The following is a 19,523-nucleotide window of genomic DNA, read 5'->3' on the forward strand; positions in this document are numbered from 1 at the left end:
GGAATCTTTTTAAAATCCTGATTTCTGGGCCTCATCCTCCGGAAATTCTGTTTCTTTGTTAAAAATCAGGATTTTAAAAAGATTCCCAGGTGATTCTAATGTGCAGCCAAGGTTGAGAACCACTGCTCTAGAGAGTCCTGCACCATACAGCTTGGCAGATGTAAAGGCAAATGTAAACAGATTTCTACAGGCAGGTGGGGGGGGGGGGGGGGCGGGTGGAGGCTGTGAAAAGTGGCTATTTCTCCCAGTAGAAGGTCTGATTTTCTGATTTTGAATAGCATTGCCTCCTGCTGGGCCTAAGGACGGAAGAATTGGTTTAAGTATCTGGTACATTAACTCGGTAAACATCCTCAGATATTCTGCTTCACAATCTCTACTTAAGAGAACTCAACTTGCCGTAACCGGTTTGGCTCAGTGGATGGAGCGTCGGCCTGCGGACTGAAAGGTCCCGGGTTCGATTCCGGTCAAGGGCATGTACCTTGGTTGCGGGCACATCTCCAGTGGGGAATGTGCAGGAGGCAGCTGATCGATGTTTCTCTCTCGTCGATGTTTCTGGCTCTCTATCTCTCTCCCTTCCTCTCTGTAAAAAATCAATAAAATATATAAAAAAAAAAAAAAAAAGAGAACTCAACTGTATTCACTAAACCATCCCAAACCCTATACTTGAAGCCCTGATATGTTCCTCTGGCTTCAATCACAAATCTAAAGGCACTTGCTGAAATCTCCAGAGCATCCCCACCGCCTAAATTTATCATCTCTTCCCCTGTCCAAAACAAGGGGAAGAGATGATAGATTCCTTTAGACTTCTAGTCCATTTCTACAATTCCGCCAGTTTCTCCTGGGTATTGCCAACATGGCCACTGTCCTCTCCTTTTCCTGCCAAAAGTAACTTTCCTTTGGTCAGTTACTAAAGCAAACAGGTTTTCCTTCATAATGTTTCCTATTTGTCCCTTCCCTTCAACTCTTATAGCCTGGGACTATGGCAATTTTCTAATGTGCTTCTCTGCCTTCAGTTTCTGGTACATTCAGTTCCTGAGTACCTGTCAATCTCCCTCAGCAAAGTCTATAAAGTAGTAATGCCCTAGCCACTGTTGCGAAGTGGATAGTGCCTGGTCCCAGGCACTGCAGGGTCGCAGGTTTGATTCCTGGTCAAGGGCACGGTAACTGGGTTGCAGGTCCCATCCCTGCCCCAGTTGGGGTGCCTGTGGGAGGCAACCAATCTCTCTCTCTCTCCCTCCCTCTCTCTCACCTTCCTCCCTCCATCCCTCCTCCCATCCTTCCACTCTCTAAAAAGCAATGGAAAAAAATATCCTCAGGTGAGGATTAACAAAAAAACAAAACAAAGAAAGTAGTAAGAATATTGTATGTGTATTTTCAAGGTTTTCTCAATCCTCACAATGCCCTATAAAATAGCTATTACTATCCACTTTGCAGATGAGTAAGTTGGGGCTCTGAGAGGTTACGTAATTTACCCAAGGTTGCACAGTTGGTATGTGGCAGTTACAAATCTAAGTCTTAATTAACTAGAGTCTAAGCACGTAGCCACTCTTTTCTCCTCCCCCACCTGCTCAAACACGGTCTTTTTATAAAAATGAAAATAAACTTGACCTGGAGTTCATCATCCACATAATTCGTTTTACCTACTTATTTTAATGTTTCTCGCTCGTCTCCTTTGTTGCCTCCTCTTCCACAAGATTGGTACTCATTAGTAGTCGCCTTATGTTAATGACGCATACATCTTATCTACCAAATTAGACTGTAAATTCCTAGTATATGGATCACGTCTTTGCTCAACACTTTCTATACCTGAGGCAATAGAAAGAGAAAATGAGGCTCAGGATTGGATGACACAGGCCCGGAGCGGGTTAGGAACTGAGTTTTGACCTCATGTAGAAATACCATCTGAGAATACTTACACTCCGTGGCGCTGGAGGACACCAAAACACTTTATTTTACCTAAAGGTGCCCAGGACTTCACCGAAGTTCCCTTGCCCCCAACGAAGAGGACTCCGGTCACGTGAACCAATCAGGCTGCTCTCCGTACGAATCGTTCCTCCACCCCCCTCCCCAGTCGTTTCCTCCAAGGGCTCTGACGCAGCCAATCAGCTCTCCTCTAGCCGGCGTGCGTCCGACGTCAGAGACCGGTGGGGTCTAGTTGGAATTTTGGCGGGCCTGGCTGTAGAAGGAAGGCACGGACCGGTGAGAAGCCCGGCCTGGGCGTGTGAGTGGCTCTCGGGCGGCGGGGTAGACGTCCCGCCACGCGCGTCTGTGGTAGAGGTGAGAGCTCCGGGAGCGAGAGCGCGGAGCCCGCGGGCGCTCGGGTGAGGAAGGCGGGGGCGGCGGCGGCCGCGGGAGGGCGCGACCGGGAGGTCCGGGGGTGAGCAGTGGCGGGGCACGTCGGAGATGCCGTTTACTTTCGTTAGGGGAGCAGTGTTTTCTTTCTTTAAAGTAACCTTTAAAACGCTTGCCAGGTGCATGCCGTTTGGACTTCTGTTATTTGTTCATTTTTAAAAGTCACAATAATAAATGTTGAGTATGTGCCGTGTACCGGGCTCCAAACACTCATTACTTACGCCCCGTGACGCCTGCAGTCCAAAGAGGATAAAGCAAGTACACGGTAGTGCAGTACAGCCATGGGAAGGGTGAGTTGAGAGGGAGGCGGGAAGGCTTAGAAAAATGGTGTTTCCGCGGCGGGGGAGAGCTTCCCGAAGGGCCCGCGGCCTGCGAGCGCGCTTGTGTTCACGAAGGCGAATGCCGGCGTCTTGCGGGAACATGTTTGCGGGGTGGGTAGAGCGGAGCGGAGTGGACCCGCAGAAAAGATGAGGAAGTAGAAGTAGAGAGTACCCATTGCCTCGTTGGCTTTGTAACATTTTTGCTAAGGGCCATGGAAGGTCATTAAAGAATTTCTATTAAAGGAATACCACTATTGGATTTCTGTTTCTAAAAGTTTTCTAAGGAAAGAAAAGGTTACTGTGGCTGTTGTACCAAAACTAGATTACAGAAGGCCAAAGAGACCAATGCAGTAGTCGGGGCAAAAGATTGATAGTGGCTTGGACTAGGCTTTTGGCAGTAAAATGGGGGAGGAGTGGAAGTTTTGAGCAATGTTGTGAGGATAAGAACCATAGCACTTGTCAGATGGCCCTAGATATGAGGGTGAGGAAAAGGCATGGGTTTGGGTGAAAGGGTGGTTGGCTATAGAAATGAACAAGATAGTTTCCGCTTTCTAAACTCCCGAGGAGCTTACGACCCAGCAGATTCCCCAATAGACAGCACAGTAATACTGTTTACAGTTTGTTCCATCCAGCAGATTCCCCAATAGACAGCACAGTAATACTGTTTACAGTTTGTTTCATCCATGTATTCTAGTATCATACTCCTCTGTACCTCACCTGAGTTTCTACAACCATAGTTTGCAAAAAAAGAAAAAGGGAACTGCTTCCACACTAGGAGGAAGATGGTGTTGGCGGTAGGGGTGAGAATGGTCAGATTCCGAATGGATTCTAGGATTGCAGTCCCTAGGAATTGTAGGATTCTGGACTTTTTGGATGTGCAGTGTGTGCAAGAGAGAACCAAGGGTGACTTCTCTTGGTTTCACAGAGCCAAGATCCTGCATTACTGCCATCTCCTGGGCACCTGGTCCTCCTTGGAAGTTCACTCTCGCCACTGTTCCCTAGACAACATGGATGGTAAGTCCTGGCAGTTCTCTCAGTTTTCTTTTGTTTTTAGAAAATTATCCTTTGTGGATTTGTTGTTTATTCTACTTGCAAAATAGTGAAAATAGCTGCCCCACCCTCAGGTGTTGTCTAAGTGGGTCACTTCAGTCACTGAATGTTACTTGTTTTAATCAGGTGGGATTTATTTATTTTAAAATATATTTTTATTGATTGAAATAAAATATATATTTTATTTCAGAGAGGAAGGGAGAGGGAGAGAGAGAGAGATACATCAATGATGAAAGAGAATCATTGATCTGCTGCCTCCTGCACGCCCCCTACTGGGGATTCAGGCCACAACCGGAGCATGTGCCCTTGACCAGAATCGAACCTGGTACCCTTCAGTCTGCAGGCGGATGCTCTATCCACTGAGCCAAACCAGCTAGGTCTAATCAGGTGGGATTTATTCTGGCATTACTGGTTGTCTTTCATAATAATGATGATAGCTGGCATGTACTTACAATGTGCCAAGTGCTTGCTCTAAGATCCTTAATTATATTAACTAACATAATCCTCATAGCAACTGTGTTTTGGAAACAGAAAGACCAGTGTCAGAGCAGGGATTTGAACCCAGGCAGTCTCAGAGTTCACATTTAATATTGAAGTCTGTTGAGCCCAGGCTGGGTTGCTCAGTTGGTTAGAGTGTCAATCTCATACATTAAGGTTACAGGTTTGATCCCCCCCCACCCCCCCACCCCCCCCCCCCGGGCAGAGGCACATACAAAAATCAATCAATGAATGCATAAATAAGTAGAACAACAAATTAATGTGTTTTTCTTCTCTCCCTTTCTCTCCCTCCTTCGCTCCCCCCTCTCCCTCTCCCAATCTACCTCCTTCCCTCCTTCTCTTCCCCACTCTGTCTCTAAAAATCTATAAGTAAAAGAAATCTGTTGAAGTGGTTTTAGTCTAGCTCTGTCTTAAATTATTATAGTCCTTTCTAGTTTTGTTCATTTTGCAGGAATGTGTGCAAATATTTACTTAAGAAATGTTGTTCTAATTAGCAGAGCTTAGCCAGGGAGCAGCACAAAACTGAGGATCCTGTATAATAAAAGGCTAATATGCAAATTGTCCCCTCAACCGGGAGTGCGACCAAGGGACAGGGCCGGCCAGCCAACCACCTGAAGCCCCTCCCCCCGGCCAGCCCAGCCCAATCACCCCGATTGGGGCGGGCGGGCCAGACCCCACCCGTGTACGAATTCATGCACCAGGCCTCTAGTAACATAAAATGCATTCTTTTTCTAGTTGTATAATTGAGCTCACTGTCTGAAACTGTATTTTTTTAATCCAAGTTTATTATACATTGTCCTTTTTTTAAAAAAAAAGTACAATTCAGTGTTGTTGAAATTCATTACACTGTGATATTATGTGAAATTGATTGCACATTAGTATAATGATAGTTTCTTGTTTCCTAAAATCATCACAAATTACCTTTATGTAATACAGAGTGTAATTTTTTTGCTATGAGAAGGTCGGGAAAATAAGTGGTGAATGGGTATGTGTTCTCTAAGAAGTCATTGTAGCTAATAAAATCCCATTTGGTTGGCATGGCCTTACAATTTGATCCAGTATAAATTAAATCAAAATGTTTCCTGGTGCTAGAGTTTCCTGAACAACATTCCTGCTTACATTCTAGTAGAGATAACAAGATAACAAACAAGTAAGTAGAAAAATATCTGTTAGTTGATAGGATGGGAGACACTGGAATGAGTTTGTATGCTGAGAGAAATGCTCCAGAAAGTGGAAAAATTGGTGATGTGGGAGAGAGAGAGAGTTTTGGGGAAGCTGGGAGTAATGGGTTCAGGTTAATAAATGGAAGAACTGGCCATAAATAGGACTAGACACTTCATCCATTTTCATAGGAGGAAAAGCAGAGAATATATGTTCAAGTTTAGTAGTGAAAGATGATGGAATCTGTTTGCTTCCTTTGTTTGTTTTTTTAAGTGTGAGACAAGATCAGCTAAGAGTAAAGATGGAGGATAGACATTAGAGGTTTGAGAAGTGGCTGAAGTGGTTAGAAAATAGGAAAGCAATTATTAGGGAAATGTGGGGATTTTTAAGCACTACTGAATGCTTATTTGTTCTTGGCAGTATATATTTAAAGTTTAACCAATCAGTATGGCGATCTTTTTCTAGGAAAGTTCACCGGTTGGGGTGCAGGCATGGAAGTAGCAGTCTGTTGGCTTTAATCAAGGTCAACATTCATAAAATTTTAGAAATTGTATAAAGATTGAAGTTTAGAAAATATTCACAATGATATATATCCTATCTAATAAAAGAGAAACTGGTAATTAGTGTACAACCGCTACCCTTCCCATTGGCTAATCAGGGAGACATGCAAATTAACTGCCAGCCAAGATGGCGGCCGGCAGCCAGACAGCTGGAAGCGAACATGAGGCTTGTTTGCTTCAGTGACGGAGGACTCCACCGTTCCCCGCCTGCCTTGCCGGCCTCTGAGCTTGCAGTTTGAAACATTGTAACAAATATAGAAGCTAAACAAAACCCCAGAAACCTGCTTTCATCCGGCCAGGAAATCAGAGCTGGTGTTATACATTGTTTCGAGTATAGAACCGAAACAAACCAGATACCTGCTTTCAGCAGCAGGGGCCTCAGAGCTGGAGCCAGAGCTAAATCTGGCCCAGAATTAAAAAAAAGAAAAAGAAAAAAAGGATCAGTTGGGAGCTTCAGTCACCCGCCAGCCTGAAAACAGCCCTCAGCCCCTCACCCAGACTGGCCAGGCACCCCAATGGGGACCCCCACCCTGAAGGGTGTGTGACCAGCTGCAAACAGCCATCATCCCCTCATCCAGGCTGGCCAGGCACCCCAGTGGGGACCCCCACCCTGAAGGGTGTGTGACCAGCTGCAAACAGCCATCATCCCCTCACCCAGGCTGGCCAGGCACCCCAGTGGGGACCCCCACCCTGATCCAGGACACCCTTCAGGGCCAACCAGCCAGCCCCACCCAAGCACCAGGCCTCTATCCTATATAGTAAAAGGGTAATATGCCTCCCAGCACCGGGATCAGCGTGACAGGGGGCAGCGCCCAAACCCCCTGATCGCCCTGCGGCTCTGTGTGTGACAGGGGGCGGGGCCACAACCTCCCTATCCGCCCTGCTCTGTTCGTGACAGGCTGCGGCGCCCCAACCCCCTGATCAGCCCTGCTCTGTGTGTGAGAGGGTGTGGCACCCCACGGGCCCTGCTCTGTGTGTGACAGGGTAGAGCCATAACCTCCCCATCGGCCCTGCCCTGAGTGTGAGAGTGGCGGTGCCCCAACCCCCTGATTGGCCCTGCTCTGTGGGTGATAGAGGGCGGCGCCCCAATTTCCCCCCCCCTCCCACGGGCCCTGCTCTGTGGGTGATAGAGGGCGGCGCCCCAATTCCCCCCCCCCCCCCCACGGGCCCTGCTCTGTGTGTGATGGGGTAGAGCCATAACCTCCCCATCAGCCCTGCCCTGAGTGTGACAGTGGCGGCGCCCCAACCCCCTGATCGGCCCTGCTCTGTGGGTGATAGAGGGCGGCGCCCCAACCCCCTGATCCGCCCTGCTCTGTGTGTGACGGGGGGCGGTGCCCCAACTCCCCTATCGGCCCTACTCTGTGAGTGACAGGGGGGAGCTCCTCAACCCCCAGATGGACCCTGCTCTGTGCGTGACAGGGGGGAGCTCCCCAACCCCCTGATGGGCCCTGCTCTGTGCATGACAGGGGGCGGCGCCCCAACTCCCCAATCGGCCCTGCTCTGAGCCCGACCAGGGGCTGCACCTTGAGATTGGGCCTACCCTCTGCCACCTGGGAGCAGGCCTAAGCCAGCAGGGCTTTATCTCCCGAGGAGTCCCAGACTGCGAGAGGGCACAGGCCAGGCTGAGGGACCCCCTCTTCCCCCCCAAGTGCACAAATTTTTGTGCACCGGGCCTCTAGTGTGTGTGTGTGTGTGTGTGTGTGTGTGTGTGTGTGTGTATGTAAATTAGCCAGGACACTGTAACAGTCACGACCAACTCAGGAGGAGGCTGCGTGCGCAGATGGGCGGGAGGGGACTGCGTGCACAATGAGGCAGGCCACAGATGGCACAGGCCCGGAGACAGGGAGGCCTTCCCCAGAGCAGAGACACACACAGGGGGGGCCCCCCTGCCCCAGCAGCCGCGGTGCACCAGCAGTCCCTCCTCTGCGCATGAGCTGTAGAGGAAACACCTTTTCTGACTGCTCATTGGCTAAGCTCCCGGTATCCCACTCACAGTGTTCTTGGCAACTTGGGTAATAAGAATCCAAGGTGATCTAGGGTTTTCCACCTCACTCCTGGAGGAAAAAACAAAGGTCCACTGCTGGAGGGGCTAAGAAATGTCATATCCTGCCCTAGCTGGTTTGGCTCAGTGGATAGAGCCTTGTCCTGCTGACCGCGTTGTCCGGGTTCGATCATGATCAAGGGCATGTACCTAGGTTGCAGGCTTCTCCCTGGCTGAGGCCCAGGTCAGAGTTCATGCAGGAGGCAACCAATCGAAGTATGCCTCTCACATTGATGTTTCTCTCTGTCTTTCCCTCTCTCTTCTATGCTCTCTAAAAATCAGTGGAAAAATATCCTCAGGTGAGGATAAAAAAAAAAAAAAAGAAAGAAAGAAATGTCATATTCTATAAAAGAGACATCTTGAAAATGCATAAAGAAAGTTGTCATTTTTTTGTGGTGAAGGGACTGCAGTCCGTGTTGATGAAAACACCGTGGCGGCCAGCAGTGGCAGCCCCAGCGGAGTGATGCGGGTGGTGCCTTTCCCTGAGCAGCCTGGTTGCCTCCTACAGAGGACATCTCCTGAGGGCTCCCAGACCTAAAGGGGGCAGACTGGGCTGAGGGGACCCCTCCCCCCCCCAGTGTACGAATTTTGTGTACCGGGCTTCTAGTCTATTATAAAAGGCCAATGGCCTTAACGACCAAATGACCGATCACGAGGCAGTGCATTGATGGGTCTCGCGGCGCGGGTCTCGCGGTGTGGCGGTTCTGGGGTCCCGCCAGTGCAGTGGGTGTGGGGTCATGCCAGTGGAGCAGGTCTGGGTCTCGTGTGATTTCGCGCGCTGGGCCTCTAGTGAATAATAAAATTGACTATAAGGTGATTATAAAAAAAATAATGTACTCTTAGAGTAGGAAAAGACACCATTTAACCTGTATAACTTGATTGTAATCAGGAGTGTACTATTAGGTTATCACAGACCTTTAGAACTGAATTAGACTTGAAATATAACTTTTGTACCACTGTGTGTGTGTGGGTGGGTGTACGTGTATATATGTGTATATATTTTTTTTTTTTAATACTCACCCGAGGATTTTTTTTTTTATTGATTTTAGAGGGAGAGGGGGAGAAAAAGAGAAATATCAATATTAGAGAGAAACATTGATGGGTTGTCTCTCACACACACCCTGACCAGGGATGAAACCTGCAGCCTGGGCATGTGCCCTGATTGGAATTGAACCGGAGACCTTTTGGTGCATAGGATAATACTCTAACCAACTGAGCCACACCAGCCAAGGCACTTTTGTATTTTTTTTAATAACAACACATGCCACTATAGAAAAGGAAAGATTTTTGTCAAGGAACCTGAGGGCATGCAAGAGAAGCGAGGGAATGAAGAGTTGTTAGAAGGCAGTGATTATAATGATGGAACATGGATCCACAGTGGGGACTAAAGGAATGGAGTATGAGGGATATTAAAAATATTGTAGGCAGGTCGATGGATTGTACTTCTTAATAAAGATGGAGGGGCCCTGGCTCCTGGCTCCAATGCTCAGTGGTTAGAGCATTGGCCGGGCACACCCCAGGTTAGATTCCCAGTCAAGACCATATATGGTGGTTGCAAGTTTGACCCCAGCAGGAGGCAACCAATCTATGGGTCTCTCTCACATCGATGTTTCTCTCTCTTTGCTCTCCCTTCCTCTCTCCATCCATCTCTCCTTTCCACTTTCTCTAAAAAAAAAAAAAAAAAATACCGTTGGGTGAGGATTAACAAAATAAAACCAAAAAGATGGAGGGGAAGTAGGAGGAATCCCAAGGGAAGTTAATAAATGACAGCAACCAGAAGGGCTTCTTGATGAAAAAAAATCTGATGTCATATTGTGTGGTTTTGAAGAAAGGTTAATAGTTCCAGAGTGACAGTGATAAGCAAGAAGACATCAGGGCCCTTGAGTTGATTACCAAATATTTATTACACTAGAGGCCCAGTGCACAACAGTCATGCACGGGTGCCGTCCCTAGGCTTGGCAGGTGATAGAAGCATGAGCATCTTGTGTGGAAGGGCAGGTCCCAGCTGACCTCTGGGCCCTGGGCAGCACCTGGGCCCCCAGGCCCCCGCGTGCGCTCTCTTCCACCTGAGTCACAGCGCTCAAGTCCCCACACAGAGATGTGGTGAGTACGGCCAGACACCGTGGGCCGAGGCACAGCATGAGCCTCTAGGCCGCCCAGCAGTGCCGCATGGAAGCCTGGTGGGCAGCGCACTCTCTCCCAGCTGGCCTCGCAGACCGGCTCCTGCACAAACCCACAGGGAGCCCAACCGGCCCCTGTGGACCCTGCGGCTGTGGCCCTGCTCACCCGGAAGAGGCCATGCGGGTGCGGGGCGGGGTCCTCGCGGGTACCTGGTGCCTGGGCACAGGGGCTTCCCTGGCACATGAGCCCTGGCGTCCCAGGGGAGGGTAGCAGGGGGAGTGAGCGTGAGCTCAGTGGACACCCCACATTCTCACTGCACCTCTGTCCCGTCACCCCTGCCCCCAGGTAGCTAGTGAGAGGTCACAGGCCCCCCACCCGGGCACCACAGGAGGTTGGTTGCTGCCACCCACCCCCAGTTCCCCATCCCAGCTCTGGGCCCAGCCCCGATCAGGCCATCAGGGCCTGCCGGCCACTGGTCGCCGTCTGTGGGCAATTGGGCCCCCTCTTGCACCGCCTTCGCCTAGCGCTGCCCACTCACCTGCTCTACCATCCAACCATGGTGCTGCTCTCCTCAGGGCCCATCGGGGCCAGCAGTACCTTCACTGCCGCCCACTGCCAACGCCCCATCGCCAGCGCCCACCATGTTCCGCGCCACCCCCTGGTGGTCAGCGCATGTCATAGCGAACAGTTGAACTCCCAGCTGAACTCTCGGTCAAGGGGACAATTTGCATATTGGGCTTTTATTAGATAGGATGCCTGGTGTGTGCTGGAGAGTGTTCCAGCATTTGGAATATGAGGTGTGTGCAGTTAAACAAATCCCACTCAAGGGGCAGCTTGATTTCTAACAGCCACTGAGTGTGTAGAGAAACTTGCTGGTAGTAGATTCTGAGTCCCAGATAGCAGATCCCAGAGGTCTGTGAGTAAGAAGGCAGGAAGATGGGTCAACATAACATCAGGAAAACATGATTTTTGGTGGTGACTGAGGTAACCTGGGATAGTGGCATCATGGATTAGTCTGACTTCTCTCATGAAAGAAGGTGAGTTCAAGGCCAAGAGTATGGAGCCACAAGGTAACATATTTCACTCGTGACTCCCAGTGGTGTGGATCAAGGCCTCTTCTTGGGGGGCGCTCTCTACAGCAGCTAGTAGCAAGAGAGAGGCTCCCTTGCCAGGATGTGACCATCTCACCTGGAGCACAGGGAACCCGAATGCCTCTTCTCTCTTGCTGCACCCTGTACTCCTAGAGTCTGCGGACTAAGCATTCAAAACTAATTGTTTTACAACCTCTGACTTTAAGCTTCAGATCCTTTCATTAGATTCTAGGCCTTAAATTTGGCTGTTGGCTCTTTCCCATCTGGTATGGGAGTGTAGAGCAGTAGAAAGGATACTGATTTCCTGATCTAGAGCTCTCCATCCTAGCCCAGACTCCTGTGCTGACCTATTTCACCACAGGCCCCTGAGCAGGCCCCTGCCCTGTCTGGACTTCAGCTCCTGTCTTTCCAGTGAGGGAGTGAAATAGCCTTAATGTTTTTGCTTCAAATGCTTCTGATTTCATAAAGGAATAATGCCTGAATAGGGGGGGAAATGAGCAAAGAAAATAGACAAATCAAAAAAAGAAGAAATCCACTGGCCAGTTACCATAAGCAAGAATTTACCTCAACTAGTAATCCTAGAAATGCAAATCAAAACAATAAGCCACCTGCCTTTTAAAATCATCCAGCGGATTGGCAAAATATCTTAGGTGATCTATCAGATTTAGTGAGGGGGTAGGGAGAAATGGTACTTGAGTACAGTGCTAGTGAGAGTACAACCACTTGGAGAACGATTTGGCAGTATCAAGTAAATTTGGAAAATGTGCATTCCCAACAATCCAGGACTTTCACATTTGATATGTATTTCCAAGGAACTTTCACACATGTACAAGGTGTATGCATGATTATAGCATACTTTGTAGTGTGAAAATATTGGAAATAGCTCATATGTTCTTTATTGGAAAGTGAATTAATAAAATGTGACTCATTCTTATCGTAGACTACTGAACAGCAATTGAAAGAAGTAAGTATATGTTTTGATTTGGATCAGTCTTACATGCAATCTTTCTGAATCCTGAAGGAAAACAGGATACAGGGTAATACATATAGTATGAAGTAATTTATATAGATATTTGTAAGACAACCAAATACTGTGTATTACTTACAAGTACCTATATATTTGTTAAAAGTTTGAAAAATTGACTAGAATGATATACCAAAATTATGATAGTGGTTGTAGTGGGGCCTGGAGGTAGTGATATGGAGTTGGAATAAGATTTGGCTTGAGTTTTTTTGTTATGTTTTGTTTTAAGCCAGCCGTGGGCAAACTACAGGCCCGTTCGGCTGTTCTATCCGGCCCGCGGAGCCGAAAGAGCGGAGGGTTCTCTTGCTCTCCCCTCCGCTCCTTCACTAGCAGCAGTGTTAACATGTATTAGTTCACACAAACACTCCATCCATGCTTTTGTTCCGGCCCTCCGGTCCAGTTTAAGAACCCATTGTGGCCCTCGAGTCAAAAAGTTTGCCCACCCCTGTTTTAAGCTTTTAAAAATTTAATGTAAAGGCCAAAAGAAAACCTGACAAAATGTTAGTGGTGGCTAATTCTAGCTGATGGAATATGAGTATTTTTAAAGATATATATAGATATATGTCTATATATATATATATATATATATATATATATATATATATTGATTTCAAAGAGGAAGGGAGAGGGAAAAAGATAGAAACATCAGTGGGCGTCGAGCCTGCAAACCCATCATGTGCCCTGACTGGGAATCAAACTGGCCTCCTGGTTCATAGGTCGACACTGAGCCACACTGGCTGAGCAGGATATGAGTACATTTTATGTACCTGTCTGTATTTTTTAAAAATTGCTCAAACAATTAAAAACTGGAGAAATAGCCTGCCAGTGTGGTTCAGTGGGTGAGCATCAACCTATGAACCAGGAAATCACAGCTCAGTTCCCGGTCAGTGCACATGCCCAGGTTGCGGGCTTGATCCCTGGTGGGGGACATGCAGGAGGCAGGTGATCGATGATTCTCATCTGCTGAGTGATTCCTTCCACGACCCGCGTGGAGTAGGGTTCGGTATCTGAAAGAAGAGCCGCACAACAAATGAAAGAAAGAGACACGAGATAATTTTGCAATACCGGGGGACCAGGCGGGCAAGTCCGGAAAGACTTCCCCGTTTGTTAGCCTGGTTAAGAAAACATTCCCAGTGTACTTACAGACCTGGGCTTCTGTAGTCAATCCTGGGCTTTTGCATGCGGTAGATTCCCCTCACCTTTTTTCGGTGAGTTATCCACACCTTCTCGGTGAAAACTTCCTTTTCTCGCTCCAGCGAGACCTGCACTTCCAGATTACCCGTCGGGCGCCAGATGCTGAGTGATTCCTTCCACGACCCGCGTGGAGTAGGGTTCAGTATCTGAAAGAAGAGCCACACAACAAATGAAAGAAAGAGACACGAGATAATTTTGCAATACCGGGGGACCAGGCGGGCAAGTCCGGAAAGACTTCCCCTCCGTGCTCAGGTCTCACCAAGCTTTTATTCATCTGGAGTAGCCCTTAGGGTAAGGAGGTTTTAATGACACACATCAGCAGACAATTTTCAGGAATAGGCAGAGTATCTGATTAGCTCATCAACAGATCTCCAGGAGTATCTGATCAACAACAATCAACAAAGATCTACATAAGTACCTAAGGAATTAAGTGAACTAAGGTGGAGATGCTTCAACTATTATTACTTAAATTAACTGGGTAGTTCACAGTTCTGACCTTTACTAGAACTTCAAAGGTTACTAGCCTTTTTGGGGAGATCTCTGTCTAAACTCAGCCAGTAAAGACAATGAATGGACTCCAGCACTCATCATTGATGTTTCTATCTCTCCCTCTCCCTTCCTCTCTGAAATCAATAAAAAATATATTTTAAAAAATATTTTTTAAAAAAACTAGGGGAATATATACATCTAGGGCCTAAATATATGTTTAGTGTGTTTTTCAGTTAACTCCCTTGTGGGTTGAAGTTGGTATGCAGGAAGTTGTCTCATTAGCTGATGTAGTGTAGGGAAAAAGATCTAGCGTAGTGATTGGCCCAGTGTGATTACTAAGCAGATATTGGCCCCTTCTTCCTTAGCCCAGAGCCCTCCGAGAAGCACTTGGGAAGAGAGAAGGTGGAGATAAGACCAGTGATTATACCAGGAAAATTGATTAAATATAGTCATTTTAATTGTGTTATGAATGTTGAATGTTTTAATTAACTATGCTTTCATTAGCAGTTCTTCTCAGGTAGGCTTATTTTCTCTCCTTTTTCTTCTTTTTCCCCTAGTGGGTGAAGATGAATTGTCCCTGCTGACTTCACTACTGGAAGAGAATGAGTCAGCCTTGGATTGTCATTCGGAAGAGAGCCACCCTTCCATCCAGGATGATGGTAAACCTGATACATTTGATGAGCTCTTCGATGCTGATGGTGACGGTGAATCTTACACAGAGGAGGCTGATGATGGGGAAGTGGAAAAGACTCAAGACCAAAAGGAAAATTTGGCTACTCTCTTTGGAGATACGGAGGACTTATCAGATGAAGAAGTTCCTGCATTACAATCAACTAAAAACAGAGCCCTCCCCGCTCTTGCTCCCAATCAAGGGAAAACTAATCAAGAGTTACAAGGTGCCCTAACTACTTGCTTTCTCTAGACTAGAAGAAGACCACCAGTCTGACAGTTTTCATTAAGATAACTGTTGAGTCAAGAGTGGAGATAAATGATTTGTAAAAAAAAAAATTGTCTGAGTTAGTATATCAAACATTTAAGGCCAGCATTTCAGCATACAAAGCAATAGCCAGCCAGCAACGTATATATGTATCAGGGACAGCCAACTATAGTTGGTAATTCACAGGGTGACTCTAACACTTTTTATGCTTATTACAAAAAAAATTACTTTGGAAGTTATATGCAAATGGAGCCAGACGAGACTATAAAAGCTATTGCACATTCTATTTGAGCAGGAGACCATTTCTGAACAGAAGCTTTGAGGAGTGTACTTTTCTTATTCCTGGCATCTTCTCTTATATTTTTAAATTATAATAAAATTCTGTGGTTGGCAGTTTCTTCTGATACAGGACCAAGCATTTGTTGTATTATGATATTCTGTGAAATTAATGTTTTGATTCCTAAAAACTTAACTATAGATAGGTATCTATGATATCTGTCAGTAGTACAAATTCATAACTGGCTTTGGTATTAGAGGCTTGATTACTGGAAATAAGTTTATTTCTCTAAAGGGACCCCTTCGAAGTGTAAAAGTTAACTGAGTTCTTAGTATGTGATTATATTGTGGGTCTTGAGGTTTGGGGGGAAGATGGGTGGACACCAAAAATAATTCCAGCACTTTTGTCATGTATAATATTTCTTCTGGTTTGCTTCTTAAGTCAATATTTTTTCCCCTAGATGAGTTAAGGAAGTTGCAAGAGCAAATGAAGTCCTTACAAGAACAGCTAAAAATGGCGACAATTAAACAGCCTGCAAGTCCAGCTTGTCCACATAAATCTGGTAATCAGACTGTAATTCTAGTAATAGTATGCATTTCTCATATTAAGAAATTATAACATTTCTGCATCCAATTCCTGGTAAAACTGCTCCTGAGCCCCTTTCTAAACTCATTACTAATTTCTTTTACTTTTAATCAAGTAGAGAAGTCTCCACGCCCCCCTCTTAAAGAGAAGAAAGTTCAGAGAATTCAGGAGTCAACATGCTTTGCTGAAGAGCTTGATGTCCCTACTCTACCAAAAACCAAGCGAGTGGCTCGGACACCAAAAGTTTCACCTGCAGGTGTAGTATTCAAGGCCTCCTGGTTTCTCACTACTCTGATTCTGTTGAAAATATATTTTGGCACTATCGTGTGTGTGTGTGTGTGTTTCATCTGCCCCCTGAGAAAAGTTTCTTGAGAATGGAAAGCATATACTCTATTACGTACTCTTTCTCTACATCTCAAAATGCTTAGAAAATTTTTAGGTAGAGAGTAGGTATGTCCTAAACATTTCATGGGTTGAATTTTTTTTTAACTCTGTTTTAAAAAAAACTACATAACACCAAGTCTTGTAGTTGACTTGAACTATAGTAAAAACTAACCACTGGATCTCATGCTAGCAATCTAGAGATTCAGTCTTTTGACTTGTCAGAATGAGGCACAGATTCTCTTATAAAGTAATCAGGTTTTATTTGAAGTTAGGTTGTATTAAATTAGAAGGTCCATTCTTTAGAAAAATTTTCCTTGCCAGTAGTCTGGAATAGTATTCAAATAAAAGCCTATTTCAGCACACACATATATACACACACAATAAAATGAAAGAGATTTATAAGCTCTTTGTATTGATTTTGTTGTATTGCCTCAGTTTGCCCAAAGTGATTATTATTTGGAAGACAAAATGGTCTGTAGATAACATAGCTGAGAGTAAGCAGTATTTTTTTGACCACGGGAGATTAAAAAGGCCCTTTTGAATAGCATTGATATATGGGACAATAGTAGGGAATAGTTGCAGCCTCTGAGTGTTCATATTTATTTGACAACAGATTTATACTTTACATATCTATTTATGAGTAGTGTCCATCCCTTTAGGACCTTTGGCATTACTAAGGTATTTCATTAGGTAACTTCCAGAATTCAGTTTTGAGGGGTGGGACATGGTTTCTAGAGATCCTAAAGTTCAGGGTTGCCCTGGCCCCTAGTTTGGGAGCAGTGATCCAGAGGGTAAACAAAAATCTGATTGAAGAGAAAATGATATTTTATTAAGGAAAATACTCAAACTTTCTGACCTTGAGGAGAACTATCAAATACTTCTAAAATAGGAAAAATAACCATGTCAGTAGAATACCTTGATCCTCCCCAAATCCCCTTACCCCACGAATGAAATTGAATGGGTTGAAATGAAATGAAACAAACAAGAAAAGAAGCTAACTTTGGGTTTTCTTCCGGTGGGATTTGATCTGTGCACAAATATCCACTAATTATGGAATTCTGAAGGAGAGCTCTTGCTCCCTCATAAAATCTACCACAGTGAATACTCAATAAATGTCTTTGCAGAAGAATGATGTTTTGGGTTTGTTTGTTTGTTTGTTTGTTTGTTTTAAATATATATATATATTTTTTTTTTCTTTTAATTTCAGAGAGGGAGAGAGAGATAGAAACATCAATGATGAAAGATAATAATTGTTTGGCTGCCTCCTGCACAATCCCTACCGGGAATCAAGTCCGCAACCTGGGCATGTGTCCTGACCAGGAATCAAACTGTGATCTCCTGGTTCATAGGTTGATCCTTAACCATTGGCCAGGCAAGGAACGGTGTTTTAAATTGGCACTATCTAATATAGCAGTCACTAGCCACATGCCACTATTTAAATTTAACTAAGTTAGACATTCATTTCCTTAGAAACAATAGTCAGTTATAAGTAATCAGTGGCTGCCGTATTAGACAGCACCAGTATCAAACATTTTCATCATTACAGAGATTTGAGGGTAGTACAGAAATGATCTTGTGGGCTTCCTTTGTTTTCTCAATATTTGATTATTGTGTGGTGGATAAAAAAAGAACAATTCTCTTAAAAATGTAGTTATCAGTGTGGATTTCTTTTCATTTAATTTTTATGTTAATTTTCTAGAGCCCAAAAGCTCACCTTCAAAGATGATATGTGCACCCTCCCAACCACTCCGAATGACACCTGGGAACAAACCTAATTGGATGACTAGAGATAAGGGTGTGGAGGCCGCCAGGAGTTCTGGGGACATAGCTCAGCCGGTCTCTATGGAAGCCTTCTCTGGCCTGAGGCTCAGGTCAGTAACTGACAGCTCCTCACTGATCACATGCCCTGCCAGATGCCTCGTCCTTCTGTCTGAGGACTGAGCCTTTTAGAAATAGTATATTTGTACAGCAGATCCACATAACACCAATAACTCTGGAACTTGACAAAACTTGGCATTGAGCACTGGTTGTGATTCAGTACATTTGCATATGAAGTATTTAAGGAAGACTTTTGCTTGGATGGATAGATAGGTAAATAGATAGATGTGAAATTATATTTAATCAGAAACTGACAGAAAGAAACAGTGATAGAAACTGTTTTGAAATACATAAAGATACATACAGTTTAACCAGGATAATAGTATCTTGTAATTGATGTTAAGAAAAATAGCTGTGCTCCTTTTTTTTTAATAACCTTTAAGGTAAATTTATATTCTTTGCATCTGTTATGTGGAAAAACTAAGATACTCAATTAAAATAGGATTAAATCCCAGGATCAGTTCAGTGGAAAGTGTAGACTTTTAAAAATCCTCTGTGCTCTATGCCCCTACTCCATTGCATCTCCATCATTACTTCTCTTAAAGCCCAGGGTGGAGCGGTAATCTTTACTCTGAGACCAGATTGCTCTTAGTTCAGTCCTGATTGGCCAAGTGCACCCCCTCTAGAACACTTAAACCTTGTCGATCTAAACTAAAACTACCAAGCTCTTGAATTGTATATTATTGAGCTGGGGAAAAACAAGCTGCCATTCTGCAGTATGCTACTGTATATAGAGTAATACAGTGGGCGTGTATTGTGAAAACTCAGTAGTACTCCAAATCAATAAAAGTCAATGTTTTAATTATGGTTGAGATGGAGGCTGAGGGATGGAATACAGTAAAGCTCCTTAAGTAGCTTTAGCGTCTTTTTCAAGGTAAACATGACCTTCTTGAGATGATACTGCCTGCCCCAGCAAGCTCCCAGGTGACACTCCTGGTGGATAATGAAAGATGTTGCTGATGCAAGTGTAATGCATGTGGGAATTGAATGGAGGTAGACAAAGTTGAAATTACTCAGCCAGAGCTTCTCAGTGGCCTACAAATTTAAGGGAGTGCAGAATTGTTTGAGTCCCTGTAATTGTAATACGTGAACCTCAGAGCTTAAAAATACTCTGAAGAATAGTAATCTGATGGTAGCATATTAACGCACACAAATCAGGCAAAGAAAAGGATTTCTCCTGAATATTATTCATTATTCAGACTTAGCTCTAGACAGTGATGGCGAACCTTTTGAGCTCAGCTTGTCAGCATTTTGAAAAACCCGAACTTAACTCTGGTGCTGTGTCACATACAGAAATTTTTTGATATTTGCAGCCATAGTAAAACAAAGACTTATATTTTTGATATTTATTTTATATATTTAAACGCCATTTAACAAAGAAAAATCAACCAAAAAAATGAGTTCGCATGTCACCTCTGACACGCGTGTCACAGGTTCACCATCACTGCTCTAGGACTTTCTATTCTAGAAGACTACTGAAAGAGTCAAAGGCACATTTATTTGTGTTTTTTCTCTTGTCCTTGAATATATAATGTAATCAAACATGGAGCAGATACTAATA

At 45.0% G+C, this 19,523-nt stretch overlaps 1 protein-coding gene across 7 annotated transcripts in view; it reads left to right on the top strand.

Moving 5' to 3' along the window:
• The first annotated feature begins 2,163 nt into the window (after positions 1-2,163).
• The window catches only part of MCM10 (minichromosome maintenance 10 replication initiation factor), a 41,158-nt gene continuing 23,798 nt past the window's right edge, over positions 2,164-19,523 (top strand). For 4 of the 7 annotated variants that reach the window (XM_036352600.1, XM_036352613.1, XM_036352621.1 and 1 more), the window contains exons 1-6: positions 2,165-2,321; positions 3,598-3,686; positions 14,459-14,797; positions 15,576-15,677; positions 15,816-15,956; positions 17,784-17,955. In XM_036352600.1, coding sequence (XP_036208493.1) covers positions 3,680-3,686; positions 14,459-14,797; positions 15,576-15,677; positions 15,816-15,956; positions 17,784-17,955 — 761 coding nt within the window. In that variant the 5' untranslated portion in view covers positions 2,165-2,321; positions 3,598-3,679. Of the gene's footprint in view, positions 2,322-3,597; positions 3,687-14,458; positions 14,798-15,575; positions 15,678-15,815; positions 15,957-17,783; positions 17,956-19,523 lie in introns of all 7 variants that reach the window. The other 3 variants (XM_036352584.1, XM_036352607.1, XM_036352593.1) reach the window with 2 other exon arrangements.

The sequence above is a fragment of the Myotis myotis genome, unplaced genomic scaffold (genome assembly GCF_014108235.1).
Source record: "Myotis myotis isolate mMyoMyo1 unplaced genomic scaffold, mMyoMyo1.p scaffold_m19_p_1, whole genome shotgun sequence".
NCBI lineage: Eukaryota > Metazoa > Chordata > Mammalia > Chiroptera > Vespertilionidae > Myotis > Myotis myotis.